General features: G+C 46.4%; 2 protein-coding genes across 2 annotated transcripts in view; both read right to left on the bottom strand.

Moving 5' to 3' along the window:
• Positions 1–23965, bottom strand: part of LOC149469341 (uncharacterized) — a 293469-nt gene that overhangs the window by 67494 nt on the left and 202010 nt on the right. Inside the window, exon 9 of the mRNA XM_089669371.1 lies at positions 7904–8879. Coding sequence (XP_089525497.1) covers positions 7904–8879 — 976 coding nt within the window. The remainder of the gene's footprint in view (positions 1–7903; positions 8880–23965) is intronic.
• On the bottom strand, positions 11977–18213 carry LOC149469347 (uncharacterized). The gene is made up of 5 exons (XM_089669361.1): positions 17782–18213; positions 17568–17665; positions 17282–17488; positions 16971–17192; positions 11977–12033 (listed from the first exon to the last, which is right to left on the bottom strand). Exons 1-5 carry the CDS (start codon positions 17864–17866, stop codon positions 11977–11979), a joined length of 669 nt encoding a protein of 222 aa, XP_089525487.1. The 5' UTR covers positions 17867–18213.

Genomic DNA, 23965 nt, shown 5'->3' with positions numbered 1-23965 from the left:
AAAATAAGCCCCATCATTGGTGTCAGTGAGATATAAACAAAATGTTGGTGTCAGTGAGCTAAAATAAGCTCCATTGTTGGTGTCAGTGAGATTCAAAAAAATATTGTTGGTGTCAGTGAGATAAAATAAGCCCCATTGTTGGTGTCAGTGAGAAAAAATAAGCTCCATTTTGGCTGTCAGTGAGATAAAATAAGCTGCATTGCTGGTGTCAGAGATAAAATAAGCCCCATTGTTGGTGTCAGTGAGATAAAATAAGTCCAATTGTTGGTGTCAGTGAGAATAAAGTGTACCCCCAGCCCAGCTTTGGTGGTCAGTGGTTTTACTTACTTGATCCCACCCTCCCACTATCTCTCTGCTGATGTCAAAATTATACTTTCACTGTAGGAAAGGAGATGATGGCTCCAAGCAGTCGGGTATAATTGCAGTGCCTGGTGATGGAACCCAGAGAGTGTTCCGGAGTCATCACCTCACTGCCACTCTGAAGAGTCCTGGAATCTGCCAGACATGGACATGATCATTGGAGAACACTTAGAAACAACAAGATTCAAACTATGAGACATTTCTTGGAGCTGCAGTTCCTCTGAGCTCCACCAGGTGGTGAGTGCCCTTCTACCCAGACAGGAAGTGATGTCAGGTACAGATGGGAAGTGATGTCAGATACAGACAGGAAGTGATGTTAGGTAGAGACAGGAAGTGATGTCAGGTACAAACAGGATGCTCTGGGTGAGAGGAGTCGGGAGGAAGTGGAGAGGAGACAGTGCTGTGTCTCCCAGCAGACAGAAGATGTCAGTAATGAGGCTCCACCTGATGCTGGCTGCTGGGAAGGTATATAATCCCTCCGTAGTTTTCATCAGTGCCTCAGTGTTCTGCCTGTGAGCCGCTTCCCTGCTGGATCCTGCGTCCTGTATCTTGTATACTTTTCCATGATTCTGGTTTCCTGCATCCTGTTCCCCCATTTCTGCTCCCCTGATTCCCAGTCCTGGATCTGCCCGGTGTATGTCAGCTTCCCTCCATTTGTACACAGTGTATTATAGTCAGGTTGTTGGGTTGGCTGTCACTTTTGCTTTGTTTATGGTCTGTGGGTGTCAGAGGGTGTCGTGTCCATTAGTAAATGAGACTTAAAGTGATTGTAAAGGCAATCTTCTCGGGTCCCCCACAGGCACTCCTGGCCCCTCTCTCCTGTCGAGTGCCCCCACAGCAAGCAGCTTGTTATGGGGGCATCCAAGCAGGCTTGGGAGCAAGCTGCTGCTCTGTGTGTCCACAGAGCCTCTCCTCTCTCCTCATTGGCTCACTGGCTGTGATTGACAGCAGCAGGAGCCAATGGCCCCTGCTCCTGTCTCAGCCAATGAGGAGGGAGAGTGCACAGACTGCCGAGGATCTTGTGCACATTGCTGGATCAGGATGGGGCTCAGGTGAGTATTGGGGGGGCTGCTGCACAGAGAAGGGTATTTACCTTCATATATAGAATGCATGGAGGTAACAAACCTCCTGACTTTACACCCCCTGTAATCACACTCCTCCTACTCCGTATTATTCCACATTTCTTAGGCATAGCCCACCGATCTGGTCATCCCTGCTGTCGCTGGATCCCTGCATTCCTTACAAGGGTTTATATTCCTCACCAGTGTACTCTGTATACCGGGCTGTATACCACAACATCCTGACCATTGTACTATGCATGCTGGGCAGCATATGACATATTCCTGACCACTGCGCTCTGTACACAGGGCTGTATATGACATACTCCTGACCACTGCACTCTGTACACAGGCCTAAGATATAATCCTGACCACTACACTCTATTTACAGGGCTATATATGACATACTTCTGAGCACTGCACAGTATACACTGGGCTGTATATGACATGTTCCTGACCACTGCACTCTATACACAGGACTGTATGCAACATGTTCATGATCACTGCATTCTATACACAGGGCTGTATATGACATGTTCCTGACCACTGCACTCTATACACAGGGCTGTATGTGACATGTTTCTGACCACTGCACTCTATACACAGGGCTGTATGTGACATGTTTCTGACCACTGCACTCTATACACAGGGCTGTATGTGACATGTTTCTGACCACTGCACTCTATACACAGGGCAGTATATGACATGTTCCTGACCACTGCAGTCTATACACAGGGCAGTATATGACATGTTCCTGACCACTGCACTCTGTATGATGGGCTGTATGTGACATACTCCTTACCACTGCACTGTATACACAGGGCTGTATATGACATGTTTCTGACCACTGCACTCTGTACACAGGGCTGTATGTGACATGTTTCTGACCACTGCACTCTATACACAGGGCAGTATATGACATGTTCCTGACCACTGCACTCTGTATGATGGGCTGTATGTGACATGTTCCTAAACACTGCACTCTGTATGATGGGCTGTATGTGACATGTTCCTAAACACTGCACTCTTTTTGCTGAGCCATGCATGACATGCTCCTGACCACAGTAATCTAAATGCTGGGCTATATAAGACATGATCTTACCCACTGTGCCCTGTACATGACATACTACTTCTGACTACTTCACTCTGTCTATTTGAAGACTAACATATACACTTTTCCATTACACTCTGTACTCTGAGATGGAAATCACATACTCCTGACCACTACACTCTGTACTCTGGGATGGAAATCACATACTCCTGACCACTGCACTCTGTACTCTGAGATGGAAATCACATACTCCTGACCACTACACTCTGTACTCTGGGATGGAAATCACATACTCCTGACCACTACACTCTGTACTCTGGGATGGAAATCACATACTCCTGACCACTACACTCTGTACTCTGGGATGGAAATCACATACTCCTGACCACTACACTCTGTACTCTGGGAATGTAAATCTTCTCCATCTACACCTCCTCCCTGGGCAAACTCATACACTCTCACGGCTTCAACTATCACCTCTACGCTGACGACACCCAAATCTACCTCTCCACCCCTCTCCTCACCCCCACTATCTCCGCCCGCATCACTCACCTCCTAAATGACATCTCAGACTGGATGTCGCTACATTTCCTCAAGCTCAACCTCTCCAAAACCGAGCTCCTCATCTTTCCCCCTGCCCTCACCCCCCCCCCCCATCCTATCCATCATCACCAACAACTCCACTATCACTCCCGCCCCGCAAGCCAAAGTCCTTGGCGTCATTCTTGACTCGAACCTCTCCTTCCAACCTCATGTCCAATCACTCACAAACACATGTAGGCTACATCTCCGCAATATTGCCAAGATACGCTCCTTCCTCACCCCAGACACCACCAAACTTCTAGTACACTCCCTCATCATCTCACGCCTTGACTACTGTAATTCTCTTCTCGCCGGCCTACCCAAGTGCAGGCTCTCCCCGCTTCAGACCATCCTGAACTCAGCGGCTAGACTCATCCACTTCACCACCCGCTCCACCTCTGCCACCCCCCTCTGCCTCTCCCTCCACTGCCTCCCGATTGCCCAACGCATCAAATTTAAACTCCTAACCCTGACCTACAAAGCCGTTCACAACACTGCCCCTGACTACCTCACCAACCTGATCCCCAAGTATCGCCCTACCCGTACCCTTCGCTCCTCACTGGACCTCCTTCTATCCTGCTCCCTGGTCTCCTCCTCCCATACACGACTGCAGGACTTCTCCAGGTCCTCCCCCATCCTCTGGAACTCACTGCCCCAATCCATCAGACTGTCGCCTTCCCTCCTCACATTCAGGCGCTCCCTCAAAACCCATCTCTTCAGGGAAGCCTACCCCACCCTCACCTAACGGCCATTCTCCCTCTTTCCTCCCACCCCTCATTCCCCTCAGCCACTTCCTACTGTACCTTTACCCCCTCCCACCTAGATTGTAAGCTCGAAAGAGTAGGGCCCTCTTACCCCTCGTACGTTGTTTGTTGTTGTTGTTGTACTGTGCCATGTATTGTCCCCCCTATTGTACAGCGCTGAGCAAACCCTTTGGCGCTATATAAACTCGTAGTAATAATAATAATAATAATAATAATCATAAATTACATACTCCTGACCACTACACTCTGTACTCTGGGATGGAAATCACATACTCCTGACCACTACATTCTGTACTCTGGGATGAAAATCACATACTCCTGACCACTGCACTCTGTACTCTGGGATGTAAATCACATACTCCTGACCACTACATTCTGTACTCTGGGATGTAAATCACATACTCCTGACCACTACACACTGTACTCTGGGAAGTAAATCACATACTCCTGACCACTGCATTCTGTATTCTGGGATGTAAATCACATACTCCTGACCTCTACATTCTGTATTCTGGGATGTAAATCACATACTCCTGAAAACTGCACTCTGGGATGTAAATCACATACTCCTGACCACTACATTCTGTATTCTGGGATGTAAATCACATACTCCTGACCACTACACTCTGTACTCTGGGATGGAAATCACATACTCCTGACCACTACATTCTGTACTCTGGGATGAAAATCACATACTCCTGACCACTGCACTCTGTACTCTGAGATGTAAATCACATACTCCTGACCACTACATTCTGTACTCTGGGATGTAAATCACATACTCCTGACCACTACACACTGTATTCTGGGATGTAAATCACATACTCCTGACCACTACACTCTGTACTCTGGGATGGAAATCACATACTCCTGACCACTACACTCTGTACTCTGGGATGGAAATCACATACTCCTGACCACTACATTCTGTACTCTGGGATGTAAATCACATACTCCTGACCACTACACACTGTACTCTGGGAAGTAAATCACATACTCCTGACCACTGCATTCTGTATTCTGGGATGTAAATCACATACTCCTGACCACTACATTCTGTATTCTGGGATGTAAATCACATACTCCTGAAAACTGCACTCTGGGATGTAAATCACATACTCCTGACCACTACATTCTGTATTCTGGGATGTAAATCACATACTCCTGACCACTACACTCTGTACTCTGGGATGGAAATCACATACTCCTGACCACTACATTCTGTACTCTGGGATGAAAATAACATACTCCTGACCACTGCACTCTGTACTCTGGGATGTAAATCACATACTCCTGAAAACTGCACTCTGGGGTGTAAATCACATACTCCTGACCACTACACTCTGTACTCTGGGATATAAATCACATACTCCTGACCACTGCACTCTGTATTCTGGGATGTAAATCACATACTCCTGACCACTACACTCTGTACTCTGGGATGTAAATCACATACTCCTGAAAACTGCACTCTGGGATGTAAATCACATACTCCTGACCACTACATTCTGTACTCTGGGATGTAAATCACATACTCCTGACCACTACACACTGTACTCTGGGAAGTAAATCACATACTCCTGACCACTGCATTCTGTATTCTGGGATGTAAATCACATACTCCTGACCACTACATTCTGTATTCTGGGATGTAAATCACATACTCCTGACCACTACACTCTGTACTCTGGGATGTAAATCACATACTCCTGACCACTACACTCTGTACTCTGGGATGGAAATCACATACTCCTGACCACTACATTCTGTACTCTGGGATGAAAATCACATACTCCTGACCACTGCACTCTGTACTCTGGGATGTAAATCACATACTCCTGACCACTACATTCTGTACTCTGGGATGTAAATCACATACTCCTGACCACTACACTCTGTACTCTGGGATGGAAATCACATACTCCTGACCACTACATTCTGTACTCTGGGATGAAAATCACATACTCCTGACCACTGCACTCTGTACTCTCGGATGGAAATCACATACTCCTGACCACTACACTCTATACTCTGGGATGTAAATCACATACTCCTGAAAACTGCACTCTGGGATGTAAATCACATACTCCTGACCACTACATTCTGTACTCTGGGATGTAAATCACATACTCCTGACCACTACACACTGTACTCTGGGAAGTAAATCACATACTCCTGACCACTGCATTCTGTATTCTGGGATGTAAATCACATACTCCTGACCACTACATTCTGTATTCTGGGATGTAAATCACATACTCCTGACCACTACACTCTCTACTCTGGGATGTAAATCACATACTCCTGACCACTACACTCTGTACTCTGGGATGGAAATCACATACTCCTGACCACTACATTCTGTACTCTGGGATGAAAATCACATACTCCTGACCACTGCACTCTGTACTCTCGGATGGAAATCACATACTCCTGACCACTACATTCGATACTCTTGGATGTAAATCACATACTCCTGACCACTACACACTGTACTCTGGGATGTAAATCACATACTCCTGACCACTACACTCTGCACTCTGGGAGGGAAATCACATACTCCTGACCACTGCACTCTGTACTCTTGGATGTAAATCACATACTCCTGACCACTACACACTGTACTCTGGGATGTAAATCACATACTCCTGACCACTACACTCTGCACTCTGGGAGGGAAATCACATACTCCTGACCACTACACTCTGTACTCTGGGATGTAAATCACATACTCCTGACCACTACATTCTGTACTCTGGGATGGAAATCACATACTCCTGACCACTACACTTTGTACTCTGGGATGTAACTCCTGACCACTACACTCTGTACTCTGGGATTGAAATCACATACTCCTGACCACTGCACTTTGTTTGCAGGGCTGTATGAAGTAGTCTCCTGACCCCTGCACTCTGGGCCATTATTCATGGTGAACCAGAAACTGGATGACCTGTAAAGGCTTGTAAAGTGTCTCCTGTGAGAAATGTTTGGGCCCCAGAGATCCCCATCGTGGCCCCGACACACACAATTCTTTTCACTCAATAAATTCTTTATTATAGTTTTACTTCTAACAAGATTGTAATCATAGAATCAGGAAATACCAAAGGAAAGAATCTGATTGGTCAGGAAGATCCCTTGTCTGGAATGTGGGGGCGGAGTCATTATTATTGGTGTACAATAAAATACACAACGTGTTCCATTATTATAACAAAGTATTGTAGAAAAGATCCCAACATGTGACATGGCTGAATGAATGCTGGTCATATTAGTTCATCTATTCTCTAAGTGGGGCGGTATCTATTGGGCCAATCCCTTTTACAAACCACACATAATATCGCCCTTCAAAGTGAAAACAGAAACAATTTGCACAAAATCAAAGAGTAGAAATATTTTCCGGTGGATCCCCTCTACCCAGACCCCATATGTAGACATAGAACAACAAGCTGTGTTCCCTCTCATGCCGCACTCCTCCAACCACCCAAACCCACACAGAAGCCAAGGGAAATAATGAGAGGAAAGTTCCCCCCTAGTTTGGGGCGGAGTTCTCCTTCCCTCCTGTTGGGGGATGGGAGAAGGATGGACTGAAGACAGAGAGACGCTTCGGGGTCACCACTGTTCTGTAGAGCCTTGAAATGAAGGACATCAACTTCAGAAGTTCTTGTTGTCTGTGTAAAGTTCCCCGATAACGAGATCTGGGCTCTCCCGGCTTCTAGCTCTGTAACCCGCTATATCATTATCAGGAAACGCAACTCCGACACCCAAGAAGGGCTGAAGTTGTGTCCTTCATTTCCAGGATCTACTGACCACTCTGCACCCCGACATTTACTGCACTTCATCCATGTCTTTGGGGGCCTCTCATCTCCTTATCAACTGTTTCTTCCATGATGAAGATCAGCCATGGAGTATATCTGAGGTGTATATCAGGGTGTGCTTCTTCCCCACATGAGAGCTGGGATGCCCAGCAACATTCATCTAGAAGACATTTCCCGCACTCAAGGCACTAATACACCTCCAGGGTTGTGTGGGACCCCCTGATGTACAGGAAGACAGGACTTCAGTGAGGAACATTTCCCTCACTCAGGACAGGAAAGTGGCTTCTCCCCCGTGTGAGATCTCTGATGTTTGGAAAGATTGAAGTTACTTGAAAAACATTTCCCACACTCAGGACAGGAATACGGCTTCTCCCCTGTGTGAGATCTCTGATGTTTGGGAAGATGGGACTTGTCTGAAAAACATTTCCCGCACTCAGGACAGGAATACGGCTTTTCCCCCGTGTGACATCTCTGATGTGTGTAAAGATGGGACTTCTGTAAAAAACATTTCCCACACTCAGAACAGGAATATGGCTTCTTCCCTGTGTGAGATCTCTGATGTTTAGAAAGATGGGACTTGTCTGAAAAACATTTCCCGCACTCAGGACAGGAATACGGCTTTTCCCCCGTGTGACATCTCTGATGTGTGTAAAGATGGGACTTCTGTGAAAAACATTTCCCACACTCAGGACAGGAATATGGCTTCTCCCCCGTGTGAGATCTCTGATGTGTGTTAAGATGCCACTTCACTGAAAAACATTTCCCACACTCAGAACAGGAATACGGCTTCTCCCCCGTGTGAGATCTCTGATGTCTGTAAAGACTGGACGTCTCTGTAAAACATTTCCCACACTCAGGACAGGAATACGGCTTCTCCCCTGTGTGAGATCGCTGATGTTTGGAAAGATGGGACTTGTCTGAAAAACATTTCCCACACTCAGAACAGGAATATGGCTTCTTCCCCATGTGAGATCTCTGATGTCTGTAAAGACTGGACTTCTCTGAAAAACATTTCCCACACTCAGGACAGGAAAATGGCTTCTCCCCTGTGTGAGATCTCTGATGTTTGTAAAGATGGGAGTTGCTTGAAAAACATTTCCCACACTCAGGACAGGAATATGGCTTCTCCTCTGTGTGAGATCTCTGATGTGTGTAAAGACTGGACTTCTCTGAAAAACATTTCCCACACTCAGGACAGGAATATGGCTTCTCCCCTGTGTGAGATTTCTGATGTTTGGTAAGATGGGACTTCCTTAAAAAACATTTCCCGCACTCAGGACAGGAATATGGCTTCTCTCCCGTGTGAGATTGTTTATGCACATTCAGTTTAGAATTATAGTGGAATCCCTTCCCGCACTCAGGACAGAAGAATCTCTTCCCTGTTAGAAGGCCGGCCCGGTCCCGCACAGTCTGAGGTTCCTCAGGATACAAGGAATCTGATGGTCCATCTACACTGGGTGGTACCGGATGGACATTGGTGGGAGCCGGGTTTTCTCCTGGACTATACTGTGTGATGTCCTCATCTTCTACTTTCCAGTCTGGAGACAAAGTGAGACAATCCTCGGAGGTTTTCCTCATCTCCCGGCCATGGACTAAAATACAAAGACAAAGATTACTAGACAGGAGCTGATTGGTTCCCCCAAACCAGGACTCCGCCCACATCAGGCAGCTTGGTCTCTGAGGAGCTTACAATTCCACCCTCAAGGGAACTAGGAAATGGCTCCTCTGATCTCCTACCAGGTCATTTCTTTATTCATGGACCTTAGTCAGAGAGTGAGGAACCAACCAGAACTGTCTTTTATAGGAGGGACAGTGATGAGGGGATTATAGGACGAGGGTCCCCACCCCCTCTATCACTCATCGCCATCTTCCCAACACAAGAAGTATTGCACTTCCTTATTTAGTCCATGATTTAGTCATGAAGAACAGCGGGGCTGAGCCCCACCAGAGGTCAGAGAGTGAGGATGGGGGAGAACAACCAAGATGAAGACTGGACTGATCCTGAAGACCACCATCATTGGGGTATTGACTCCTCCCTCATTATCACTTTCTGTTTAAGGGTCCAACGTTGGAGGATGTTATCACCATGTAAAAGTCTGTGCACCAATCACATCATCCGATATAAAATGTCCAGCTGGGAGGAAATGGGTGTAACAAAAGAGAATCCATATTATGTGTATATATAGCAGTGGGGGGAGAGCAGAAGTCAGGAATATGTAATGTACAACATTAAGTATATAGTGCAGGGGTCAGGAGTATGTAATGTACAACATAGAGTATATAGTGCAGGGGTCAGGAGGATGTAATGTACAACATTAAGTATATAGTGCAGGGGTCAGGAGTATGTAATGTACAACATAGAGTATATAGTGCAGGGGTCAGGAGTGTGTAATGTACAACATAGAGTATATAGTGCAGGGGTCAGGAGTATGTAATGTACAACACACAGTATATAGTGCAGGGGTCAGGAGTATGTAATGTACAACATAGAGTATATAGTGCAGGGGTCAGGAGTATGTAATGTACAACACACAGTATATAGTGCAGGGGTCAGGAGTATGTAATGTACAACATAGAGTATATAGTGCAGGGGTCAGGAGTATGTAATGTACAACATAGAGTATATAGTGCAGGGGTCAGGAGTATGTAATGTACAACAGAGTATATAGTGCAGGGGTCAGGAGTATGTAATGTACAACATAGAGTATATAGTGCAGGGGTCAGGAGTATGTAATGTACAACATAGAGTATATAGTGCAGGGGTCAGGAGGATGTAATGTACAAGTTATATAGTATAAGGGTCAGGACTCACAGTATTAGTATTCTGTAATCAGTGGAAGCTTAAATGTTTACTGTAGACAACATGTAGAGGTGAGCTGGGATTAAACCATCATGAAACAGGTTAGATTGGAGGTGAGCAAATCCTTGGACAGAAGGGTGGCTGTGGACGAGGTATACTTGGAGAGAGGGGTGGCTGTAGACGTGGTATACTTGGACAGAGGGGTGGCTGTAGACGTGGTATACTTGGACAGAGGGGTGGTGGTGGACGTGGTATACTTGGACAGAGGGGTGGTGGTGGACGTGATATACTTGGACAGAGGGGTGGCGGGGTACATGGTATACTTGGAAAGAACGGGTGGCGGTGGACGTGGTATACTTGGACACAGGGGTTGCGGTGGATGTGGTATACTTGGACAGAGGGGTGGCGGTGGATGTGGTATACTTGGAAAGAGGGGTGGCGGTGGACGTGGTATACTTGGACAGAGGGGTGGCAGTGGACGTGGTATACTTGGACAGAGGGGTGGCGGTGGACGTGGTATACTTGGAAAGAGGAGTGATGGTGGACGTGGTATACTTGGACAGAGGGATGGCGGTGGACGTGTTATACTTGGACAGAGGGGTGGCGGTGGACGTGGTATACTTGGACAGAGGGGTGGCGGTGGATGTGGTATACTTGGACAGAGGGGTGGCGGTGGACGTGGTATACTTGGACAGAGGGGTGGCGGTGGACGTGGTATACTTGGACAGAGGGGTGGCGGTGGACGTGGTATACTTGGACAGAGGGGTGGCGGTGGACGTGGTATACTTGGACAGAGGGGTGGTGGTGGACGTGGTATACTTGGACAGAGGGGTGGCGGTGGACGTGGTATACTTGGACAGAGGGGTGGTGGTGGACGTGGTATACTTGGACAGAGGGGTGGCGATGGACGTGGTATACTTGGACAGAGGGGTGGCGGTGGACGTGGTATACTTGGACAGAGGGGTGGTGGTGGACGTGGTATACTTGGACAGAGGGGTGGCGGTGGACGTGGTATACTTGGACACAGTTCCCCACACACGGCTAATGTGTAAGGTAAAGTCTATGGGCTGGAAAAATCTGAATGTAAATGGATAGAAAACTGGCTAAAATATCGTATTCAGAGAGTAGTGGGTAATGATTCATACTCTGAATGGTCTGGGAGTGTCAGTGGGGTACCCCAAGGTTCAGTGTTATTAGTGGGGTACCCCAAGTTTCAGTGTCATCAGTGGTGTACCCCAAGGTTTTTTGTTAGTGGGGTACCCCAAGATTCAGTGTAATTAGTGGGGTTCAGTGTGATTAGTGGAGTACCCCAAGGTTGTGTGATTATTGGGGTACCCCAAGGTTCAGTGTCATTAGTGGTGTACAACAAGGTTCAGTGTCATCAGTGGTGTACGCCAAAGGTTCGGTATTAGTAGGGTACCCCAAGGTTCAGTGTTACTAGTGGGGTACCCCGGGGTTCAGTATTAGTGGGGAACCCGGGGTTCAATGTTATAAATGGGGTACCCTAAGGGTCAGTGTTATCAGTGGGGTACCCCAACTTTCAGTGTCATCAGTGATGTACCCCAAGGTTCAGACTTATTAGCCGGTTCCCGCCAACTTCATTCCTCTGCGTAGAAGCCATTTGGCATACTTCCAGGTATGCGCAGTTTGCATGCCCGTAGAGCTACGCAGTGGCGCGATCTGTCTCTGGCCATCTACCTCAGACACGGCCAATGACAGATCTGTGTACCTGCCCCATTGTCAGTACCAAGTGACCTGCTGTGACCAATCACTGTAGGCCAGATATCCCCAGAATTTAAGTTTGGGTACAGTGTTGTATGACCGCGCAATTGTCATTCAAAGTGTGAGAGCGCTGAAAGCTGAAAACTGGCCTGGGCAGGAAGGGGGTAAAAGTGCCCGATATGGAAGGGGTTAGTGATGTACCCCAAGGTTCAGTATTATTAGTGGGGTTCCCCAAGGTTCAGTGTTATTAGTGGGGTACCCCAGGGTTCAGTGTTTAGTGGTGTACCCCAAGGTTCAGTGTTATTAGTGGGGTACCCCAAGGTTCAGTGTAATTAGTGGGGTACCTTAGGGTTCAGTGTAATTAGTGGGGTACCCCAGGGTTCAGTGTTATTAGTGGTGTACCCCAAGGTTCAGTGTTATTAGTGTGGTACCCCAGGGTTCAGTGTTATTAGTGGGGTACCCCAGGGTTCAGTGTTATTAGTGGGGTACCCCAGGGTTCAGTGTTATTAGTGGGGTACCCCAGGGTTCAGTGTTATTAGTGGGGTACCCCAAGGTTCAGTGTTATTAGTGGGGTACCCCAGGGGTCAGTGTTATTAGTGGGGGACCCCAGGGTTCAGTGTTATTAGTGGGGTACCCCAAGGGTCAGTGTTATTAGTGGGGTACCCCAAGGTTCATTGTTTTTAGTGGTGTACCCCAGGGTTCAGTGTTATTAGTGGTGTACCCCAAGGTTCAGTGTTATTAGTGGGGTACCCCAGGGATCAGTGTTGGGCCCCTTACTTATTAATATATATATAAACAATATGGGGTGTGAGATTATAAATCCCATTCCAGTCTTTGCAGATGACACCAAGCTGTGCCGGGGAATAACGTCCTTACAGGATGTCTCCAACTTACAAGCCGACCTCAATGCTCTGTGTAATTGGGGGACTATGGGGCCAATGAGGGCTAATGGTGATAAATGTAAGATTCTGCACTTGGGGGCTAAGAATATGCATGCATCATACATACTAGGGGGGTAATACTGGGGGGGGGGGCAATGGTGGAGAAGGATATGGGGGGAGAGGTTAATGGTGGAGAAGAATCTCCAGGGAAATGGTGGAGAAGTATCTGAGGGGCAATGGTGGAGAAGGATCTGGGGAGGTCAATGGTGGAGAAGGATCTGGGGGGGTCAATGGTGGAGAAGGATCTGGGGAGGTCAATGGTGAAGAAGGATCTGGGGGGTCAATGGCAGAGAAAGATATGGAGGGGTCAATGTGGAGAAAGATCTGGGGGGGTAAATGGTGGAGAAAGATCTGGGGGGGTCAATGGTGAAGAAGGATGTCGGGGCAATTGTGGAGAAGGATCTGGAGGGGTAAGGGTCAGTGGTGGAGAAGGATCTGGGGGGGGTCAGTGTTGGGGGTTCTGGTAGATTACCATCTTAATAATAGCATGCAATGCAAGCTGCGGGTTCTAAAGCAAGCAAAATCCTCTCTTGTATTAGGAGAGGTATAGTCTCCAGAGAGAGATATATCATATTACCCCTCCCCCCAGGTACATATCATTAGTTATACCTCATCTGGAATATGCACTTCAGTTTTGGGCATCAATTTGCAAAAAGAACATTGGGGAACTGGAGAAAGTACAGAGAAGGGCAACCAAACTGATACGAGGCATGGAGGAGATCAGCTATGAGGAAAGATTAGAGGAACTGAATGTATTCTCTACTGAGAAGAGGAGATTAAGGGGGGGATATGATCTCCATGTATAATACATAAGGGGGGGATATGATCTCTATGTATAATACATAAGGGGGGATATGATCTCCATGTATAATACATAAGGGGGATATGATCTCCATGTATAATACATAAGGGGGGATATGATATCCATGTATAATACATAAGGGGGGATATGATCTCCATGTATAATACATAAGGGGGGATATGATCTCCATGTATAATACATAAGGGGGGCATATGATCTCTATGTATAATACATAAGGGGGGGATATGATCTCCATGTATAATACATAAGGGGGGGATATGATCTCTATGTATAATACATAAGGGGGGGATATGATCTCCATGTATAATACATAAGGGGGGGATATGATCTCCATGTATAATACATAAGGGGGGGATATGATCACCATGTATAATACATAAGGGGGGATATGATCTCCATGTATAATACATAAGGGGGATATGATCACCATGTATAATACATAAGGGGGGATATGATCACCATGTATAATACATAAGGGGGGATATGATCTCCATGTATAATACATAAGGGGGGATATGATCTCCATGTATAATACATAAGGGGGGATATGATATCCATGTATAATACATAAGGGGGGATATGATCTCCATGTATAATACATAAGGGGGGATACGATCTCCATGTATAATACATAAGGGGGATATGATCTCCATGTATAATACATAAGGGGGATACGATCTCCATGTATAATACATAAGGGGGGGATATGATCACCATGTATAATACATAAGGGGGAATATGATCTCCATGTATAATACATAAGGGAGGATATGATCTCCATGTATAATAAATAAGGGGGGATATGATCTCCATGTATAATACATAAGGGGGGGATATGATCTCCATGTATAATACATAAGGGGGGGATATGATCTCCATGTATAATACATAAGGGGGGGATATGATCTCCATGTATAATACATAAGGGGGATATGATCTCCATGTATAATATATAAGGGGGATATGATCTCCATGTATAATACATAAGGGGGGATATGATCTCCATGTATAATACATAAGGGGGGATATGCTCTCCATGTATACTACATAAGGGGGGATATGATCTCCATGTATAATACATAAGGGGGGATGTGATCTCCATGTATAATACATAAGGGGGGATGTGATCTCCATGTATAATACATAAGGGGGGATATGATCACCATGTATAATACATAAGGGGGATATGATCTCCATGTATAATACATAAGGGGGATATGATCTCCATGTATAATACATAAGGGGGATATGATCTCCATGTATAATACATAAGGGGGGATATGATCTCCATGTATAATACATAAGGGGGGATATGATCTCCATGTATAATACATAAGGGGGATATGATCTCCATGTATAATACATAAGGGGGATATGATCTCCATGTATAATACATAAGGGGGGATATGATCTCCATGTATAATACATAAGGGGGATATGATCTCCATGTATAATACATAAGGGGGGATATGATCTCCATGTATAATACATAGGGGGGGGATATGATCTCCATGTATAATACATAAGGGGGGATATGATCTCCATGTATAATACATAAGGGGGGATATGATCTCCATGTATAATACATAAGGGGGGATATGATCTCCATGTATAATACATAAGGGGGATATGATCTCCATGTATAATATATAAGGGGGGGATATGATCTCCATGTATAATACATAAGGGGGATATGATCTCCATGTATAATACATAAGGGGGGATATGATCTCCATGTATAATACATAAGGGGGGATATGATCTCCATGTATAATACATAAGGGGGATATGATCTCCATGTATAATATATAAGGGGGGGATATGATCTCCATGTATAATACATAGGGGGGATATGATCTCCATGTATAATACATAAGGGGGGATATGATCTCCATGTATAATACATAAGGGGGATATGATCTCCATGTATAATACATAAGGGGGGATATGATCTCCATGTATAATACATAAGGGGGATATGATCTCCATGTATAATATATAAGGGGGGGATATGATCTCCATGTATAATACATAAGGGGGGATATGATCTCCATGTATAATACATAAGGGGGGATATTATCTCCATGTATAATACATAAGGGGGGGTTGCTGTAGGAAAGTCCTGGATTCTTTCTTGGATACACAGAATATAACTGGATATAACATTTATAGGGAAAGTTGATCCAGGGAATATCCGATTGCCTCTCAGGGGGTCAGGAAGGATTTTTTTCCCCTGCAGGAGCACATTGGATCGTGCTTTGCTGGGTTTTTGCCTTCTGGTGGATCAGCTGTGGGTGTCGGATTATAACTTTTATTTTTATTGGTACAACTAGATGGATGTCTTTTTTCAGCCAGACTAACTATGTAACTATGTAGGTCCCACACCGCTGCCTCCCATCTCCTGAGACTGCACTCAGTGACTTGGGGCTGAGACACTACAGACATATCCCTCCACCCGGCAGCCAGCAGATAACAGAGAAGGTCCCCTGGAGGAGTCAGGCACAAGGCAGGAGACCCCAGTCACATGTCCTGGGTGCCTACATTATGCAATGCTTATAGGAAAAATCAACATTTTGCTGCCAGCTGAACCCCAGAACCTCCATAAATCCAGTCTAGATACATAAATTGTGTCTGCAGCACAGAGAAGGAAGATTATCCGAGAGAAATCCAGGAATACAGGACGGGGAACACAGCTCAGGAAAGTGACCAGGGGATTACAGGCTGATATCACCCAGTCCCCGCCCTACTCTGGACCAATCAGTGAGCAGTATGGGTGGAGGAATGGATTTAGTGTTCATGACCCACCTGTGCTGATCTCTGTAGGAGTGTCCTCCTCTATAAATGTCCCCGTTATTCCATCCTCCTCCATAGACTGCTGATCATCCCTCACATACGCCTCTTCTTCTTCTGCTTTCACCTCAAATTCTATATCGATTGGATCTCCACTCTAAATCAAGGAAATGAGAGAAAATGTCATCTGTAAGATATAAGGTCACATAAAAGAACTCCACACATTGTCTCTACAAGTCCATGTTCTAGATGCTCCATCCCACCAACCTTGTAATAGTGAGGGATGGTGTGATCTTCCTGTGTGGAATCCCAGGAATACAGAGGACAGGGACATCTCTCTGGTGGGTTCCTGTAGCTGGATGACTCCACCATGGTGTCCTGGTACAGATCTTTGTGTTCTTCTGCAATCTCTGACTCCTCCATCACCCCATCCTCATCCTCCTTTATCTCTTCTTTAACCTCAACTTTAGGATCTCTCAGGTTTCCACTCTGAATATATAATAAAAATGCCATCAATGGTAACAATGCAGATAATGTACAGATCCTAATGATACTATCAGTGATTGTTCCTCATCTACCTGATGATGGTGAGGGATGGTGTGACCTTCCTGTGTGGAATCCCGGGAATACAGAGGACGGGGACATCTCTCTGGTGGGTTCCTGGTATTTGGTGGCTCCATCATATCCTTGTGTCCTTCTGAAAACTCCTCCATCACTCCATACTCCTCATCCTCCTCTTTATACTCTTCTTTAACATCAATATTCTCATCCCCGAGGATTCCACTCTGAAAGATATAATAAAACATTCATTGTAACAAACATGCTGTGTATAAATCACAACTACCAATAATTGTCATCATCTACCTGATGATGGTGAGGGATGGTGTGACCTTCCTGTGTGGAATCCCGGGAATACAGAGGACGGGGACATCTCTCTGGTGGGTTCCCATGACTGGATCCATCTGTAGGAAACACACACACTGACTGAATCCATTGTTTCTATGTGTTTATCAGATGATGGGGGATCTAGGTGGATCCTCCGTACTGCTCTCTCCTTTACAATAAAGTCTCCTCTTACCCGGTGATGTGAGGGGCGGCTGATTGTCCATCATGACGTCCTTGTAGAGATCCTTGTGTCCTTCTAAATACTCCCACTCCTCCATGGAGAAATAGACAGTGACACCCTGACACCTTATAGGAACCTGACACACACAATGATACAGTCACCATCCAGACACATCCCTTGTCTGTTACTGGAGAATGTCCCAGAATTCCCGGCACCGCTCACCTCTCCTGTCAGCAGCTCAGTGATCTCTCTGGTGACTTCTAGAATCTTCTTCTTCTTTCTCTCTTCTATCAGGGAGGGAGGTGGAGGCAATGTGATGTCATATGATCTCCAGACTTCACAGGAGGAAAACTCTACATCTGAACACAAATAGTCACATCAAATGATATTCCCAGAATCCTCCTCACCTCTCCATTCAGGTCTCCATTTTATTAAAGCCCCACTTCAGGCTGAGGTATAATTCCCCCCCACAGGACCCCCACATAACTCAGGGTAAAGCTTGGTGTAAGCAGTTCTGATGTCATTACATATAACAGGACAAACAGTCCCACTGTGTTAGTGAGAATAACAAGTACCTGCTGACATCCTAAGAGCATAAAAACTAGAAAAGCTACAATTTCTGGGGAAATTGTGTGAAGTGTTCTTGCCAACTAGAGGGGGTGGAGTAACTGGGTGGAGTGGGCGGAGTAACTGTTGTGTGGTTGGAATGGCTGGAGTAACTGTGAAAAATCATGTCCTGAATTTTCAGCTCCCACTCTAGTTTTGAACATTCCGCCATTCATTCCTATGGGACCAATTTCACCACAAATACGGCGATATTTTGTGAACCGTTCGGCAAAACGTTCCACAAAGTAATAGCACACCAATCGGGAACAATCCGCACGTTCGGTATATTACTGTGTATGTAGTGTAACAACTGTGGGAGGAGTTAGGGGGGTAAATTTGGCTATAATAATAAGAATATATATGTGAGATAACAGGAAGTGGTCGCCCTGCAAGAACACTTAAAAAGCCAGATGGAGGGACTTTGGGAGGAGGAGCTGTGAGGTAAGTATGATGTCATAGGATTATCTGACTCTGGATGGAGGGACATTGGGGGGGGGAGCTGTGAGGTCAGTGTGATGTCATAGGATTCTCTGACTCTGGATGGAGGGACATTGGGAGGAGGAGCTGTGAGGTCAGTGTGATGTCATAGGATTCTCTGACTCTGGATGGAGGGACATTGGGAGGAGGAGCTGTGAGGTTAGTGTGATGTCATAGGATTCTCTGACTCTGGATGGAGGGACATTGGGAGGAGGAGCTGTGAGGTCAGTGTGATGTCATAGGATTCTCTGACTCTGGATGGAGGGACATTGGGAGGAGGAGCTGTGAGGTCAGTGTGATGTCATAGGATTCTCTGACTCCGGATGGAGGGATATTGGGAGGAGCTTTGAGGTCAGTGTGATGTTATGGGATTCTCTGACTCCGGATGGAGGGACATTTGGATGGGGAGATTTGAGGGGTCCTCTATATGGAGCTCCCATACAAACCAAATCCTAGTTCCTGGGTGCGTCCTACCTCTCCTAAACTGAAGAGTGAACTTTGACCTTTACCATCCAGAAATCTGTCCGGAATCTGTGGAAGTAAGCTGTCATGTGATCAGGTGACGTGCGGAGGAACGGAGTGTAAATAGCAGACAATTGTCTCCAGAGCTCCCTGTGACGGAAGCGTAGGCAGGACAGAACACACAAAGAAGACGGGGAACACACAAAAACTTTACTGAACTCTGAAAGACACTCAATCCGGACAGTTCATGGCACTCCGCAACATGTGGCTCATAGGGACACCCACGGTAAGCGGGCTCACAGGGACTCAACGGGAACTTGGCTGTGGCATTTGGCCTCAACACAGCTCCTACACAACGTACTAGGGACAACAGCTCACGGGGACTCAATGGGATTCCAGCTGTGGAATCTGGCCTAGCACAGCACCCACCCAGCTTTCTAGGGACATTGGGCTCACGGGGACTCAACGGGACTCTAGTTGTGGAGTTTGGCCTAGCACAGCACCCACCCAGCTTTCTAGGGACATCGGGCTCACGGGGACTCAACGGGACTCTAGCTGTGGAATCTGGCCTAGCACAGCTCCCACCCAGCTTTTTAGGGACATTGGGCTCACGGGGACTCAACGGGACTCTAGTTGTGGAGTTTGGCCTAGCACAGCTCCCACCCAGCTTTTTAGGGACATTGGGCTCACGGGGACTCATCGGGACTCTAGTTGTGGAGTTTGGCCTAGCACAGCTCCCACCCAGCTTTCTAGGGACATCGGGCTCACGGAGACTCAACGGGTAGCGATGGCTCAAGCACTCAGGGGCATCACAGGTAGCTATACTCTGGGCACACCACGGGGCGGTTCAAGTAAGGGTAGTCTCGACGTGCAATAGGGCAGTTCATGACACTAGTAGTCGGTGTGCACACCAGAGGGGTCACTACACAGAAAATCAATCCAAGGAAACAACAGGCAGGACGAGGAATAGCAAAAAGGAGCTGAGAGACAAATGAGAATATTGCTCAGCCAATGGGAGATGATCTCAGCATGACATCCATCATGAAGGAGATGAGGGGGAGGGGAGGAAGTCACTGAAGGTGACCATAGATCCATGGAAATTCAGCTGGTTCAGCAGGGATCGCTCACATTTCCATCCATGTGTGGCCACTGCCGGATAAAAGCCACTCCCCCAGCGGCTGCAGCCAATAGCTTCAGTGCTGATCTGTGTATTCTGAGAGCGGAGGAGTCCCCCCATTGTCAGAATACAAGAGTGCAGTGGGGAGGATTCCCCCATCCACCTCCAATGTGTGGATGGGGGAATCACTTCAGTTTTTATGGTCATCCCGCTGGCTGAACGATAAAACTGAACCATGTAGGCCAGCTTTGGGAGCAAATATATTATCATCAACTCCTCCCCCTGAAGGGGTTCATCTGGGTTCCCACACTATATATTATTATTATTATACAGGATTTATGGCGCCAACAGTTTTACAATATAACGGGAGACAATACAGCAACAATACAGTTCAATACAAGAGGCTTAGGAGGGCTCTGATCCTGGGAGCTTACAATCTAGGAGGGAGGGGCTAGTGGTACAATAGGTAGTAACTGTGGGGGATGGACTGGGAGCTAGAGAGTAGAAGGTCTTGTGAGAAGCAGAGAGTATGGTTTGGGTGATATTTAGAGACAAGAGAGTTATAAATGGCTTTATATGTTATTGTTAATGTTTTGAATTTTTTCTGTTGGGCAATGGGAAGCCAGTGGATGGATTGGCAGAGAGGGGTGGAGGACACTGAATGGAGGCCAGTGAAGGGATTGGCAGAGAGGGGTGGAGGACACTGAATGGAGGCCAGTGGAGGGATTGGCAGAGAGGGGTGGAGGACACTGAATGGAGGCCAGTGGAGGGATTGGCAGAGAGGGGTGGAGGACACTGAATGGAGGCCAGTGAAGGAATTGGCAGAGAGGGGAGGAGGACACTGAATGGAGGCCAGTGGAGGGATTGGCAGAGAGGGATGGAAGACACTGAATGGAGGCCAGTGGAGGGATTGGCAGATACAGAACGGTTAGTAAGGTGGATGAGTCTGGCAGCAGCATTCATGATAGACTGAAGAGGGGATAGCCTGCGATGAGGTCAGCCAATGAGGAGGGAGTTGCAATAGTCAAGGCGAGATATAACAAGGGAGTGAATAAATTGCTTAGTGGTTTCCGAGGTTAGGAATGGCGTATCTTGGAGATGTTGTGGAGGTGAAGTCTACAAGATTAGGACAGTGATTGGATTTGGGACTGAAAGGACAGATGGGAGTCTAGGATTACACCTAGTACCCTGGCATGAGGGAGGGACTGATGAGTGTATTATTGATCTTGATGGAGAAGTCAGGGGAGGGGGCACGGGCTGGGGGGAATACTAAGAGCTCAGTTTTGGAAAGATTGAGTTTGAGGAAGTGGAGTGACATCCATGCCAATATGTCACTTAGTAGGATAGTAATATATATGGGTGTATCATCATCTGCTGAAGATAAAAGACATCACAGTGACTATGGAGGAAGAGGACGGACATGACTATGGAGGAAGAGGACGGACATGACTATGGAGGAAGAGGACGGACATAACGGGGGGTTACTGGGTGTAAATAGAACATAACATCTTATTACCTCCTCTGCTGCCACTTCCATCAACATCTCCCATCTACTTCCTGTCTGCACCTGACATCACTTCCTTTCTGTCTTCCATAGAGACTTCCTGTCTGGGTAGAAGTGAGATCCCCACCTTGTGGAGCTCAGAGGAACTGCAGCCCCAAGAAGGGTCTGGTAGTGTGACCCCGGCCTTGTGCTGGGTGTGTATGGACTGTAGATCCTTATAGAGGGGTCACCTCCACTCCCACCAAGGGGGTCAGAAATATATGACTGCTCAGGGGAGAACAATTTTGGCCCCTTTGATTTTGCAGTAAAATGTAATTGCAGATTTAGTCCTGTCACACATCTCTTATATGGATACAAGGAACTCCAGTTGAGAAATGGCCCCGATCCTCATATTAGATCAGATTTTTTTCTTTTGAAGGGCATCAGACTTCATGATTGACATTGATGTACAGCATAGGACATTTTTTTAAATTTTGTTTCTTACAATTTACATTTTTGTGAATAAATACAGGTATATGTAAGAGGAAGAGACCCTTGTCCTTGTCACTCCCCCGGAAAGTTACCCCTCCATGTTGAAGTCATGTCACCTGGTATGGTTCAAGAGGCAGGAAATACACCCCCTCCCCACCTGTTTCATGGCCTGGCCTGCATGCTCAGATAAGGGTCTGGTATGGAATGTTGGCAGGACCTTCAGGAACATATCTCAGATACTCTCTGTAAGGTGACCATAGACATGGAAAACACCAGCAATGGTTGGGATGTAACATACCCTGTAAAGGTGGCATGATATGACAGATATTCCTGGAATTCAATGTTCAGTATTACAGATACAGTGTTCTCTTCATTTAGTGGTCAGTAGAGGACAAATGGTTCCAATATAAAAATCGGAATAGTTGGCTCTGGAGTGTGAAGATTGGAGGAATGAACACCTAGATGGCAATAATGATCTGACATCCCTGTAGACATAGATACGGATGAATGATCTGTCACCTCACTGAGCGTCAAAGGAAATATTTTGATGTGCTGACTACGACCCCAGTGGGGAGAAGAGATTTGTGCACATTGGGCTCCCCACTGGCTGCAAAGGATTGTCCTTCTTATATAAAATGGTATGTGTCAGGAGTACAGAATCCCAGAGGGGCCCCAACATGGTTCTATGGGGTCTGCTCATGACAGCCATGCTGTGAATGAATATGTTGTGATCAGGCTGAAGCAATGGTGTTGGAAATCACATCGCCAACCCAGACACCAGAAACGGTGAGTCCATGTAGCCCATGGCACCTTCAGAAGACAGAGCCAACCCCAGGGCTGAGGAGGGAACACCCCCCAGAGGTGATTGGATAGGGTTAGAGCCCACATACTTATCTCTATAAATTAGGAAGCATGAGATATGGACTTGGTCTCCTGTGTTCTCATCTGTGACTATACCGTCTACAAGAAGATGAAGAGTCACACTCCGTAATCAGCCCATTCTTCATATTTTATTCTGTGTGTCACCCCAATGGGCTCGTTCACAAGGATAGAGTGGCCCCAACCCTACTCTATGTGAGCGAGCCCTTTTGGGGTGAAACATATTTTGGGAGTTTGGTTTTTCAGGTGGAGATCATGTGTATGGAGTTATGTCGTCATGAGCAGAAAGAAATATTAAGAGGGAGCTAATTACAATTATTAATTGCAGAGTGCAGCTCTTCATCTTTTTGTTCCTATTCATAATTTCATGTTGGAGAAGAGACGGGCTACAAGTGCTATCACCTGGATGGTCCATTAGGAGGTGCAGGGTAGGAGCGGTGCCGTGGATTTGGATTCTTACTATATGGACTTCTCTCATCACCTGTGATCTAGGAATCCCTCATATACCAGGCTACCAGATGGTACGGCAAGGGAAATGTACCCAGCCCAAAGGCTGAGCGGAAAAGACCAGCAGCTGTTCATTGCAGTGTGAACCAAGCCTTAGAATTTTGGAACCTTTCCCCTCCTTACTTCATGTTTCATGTTTTTTCTTTGATTCTACACAAGTCCTTGGATCTCCA

Source organism: Staurois parvus, unplaced genomic scaffold (genome assembly GCF_062004578.1).
Source record: "Staurois parvus isolate SC_StPar_1 unplaced genomic scaffold, SC_StPar_1.0 ptg000073l, whole genome shotgun sequence".
Lineage (NCBI taxonomy): Eukaryota > Metazoa > Chordata > Amphibia > Anura > Ranidae > Staurois > Staurois parvus.
This window is presented reverse-complemented; position numbering and strand designations above follow the sequence as displayed.

Excerpts from the sequence above, each read along its gene's own strand:
- LOC149469347 (XM_089669361.1), bottom strand. The coding sequence starts at position 17,866 with ATGGAGGAGTGGGAGTATTTAGAAGGACACAAGGATCTCTACAAGGAC. Across the intron at positions 17,666-17,781 it reads GCCGCCCCTCACATCACCGG|ATGGATCCAGTCATGGGAAC; the intron begins GTAAGAGGAGAC and ends TGTTTCCTACAG. Across the intron at positions 17,489-17,567 it reads CCATCCCTCACCATCATCAG|AGTGGAATCCTCGGGGATGA; the intron begins GTAGATGATGAC and ends TATATCTTTCAG.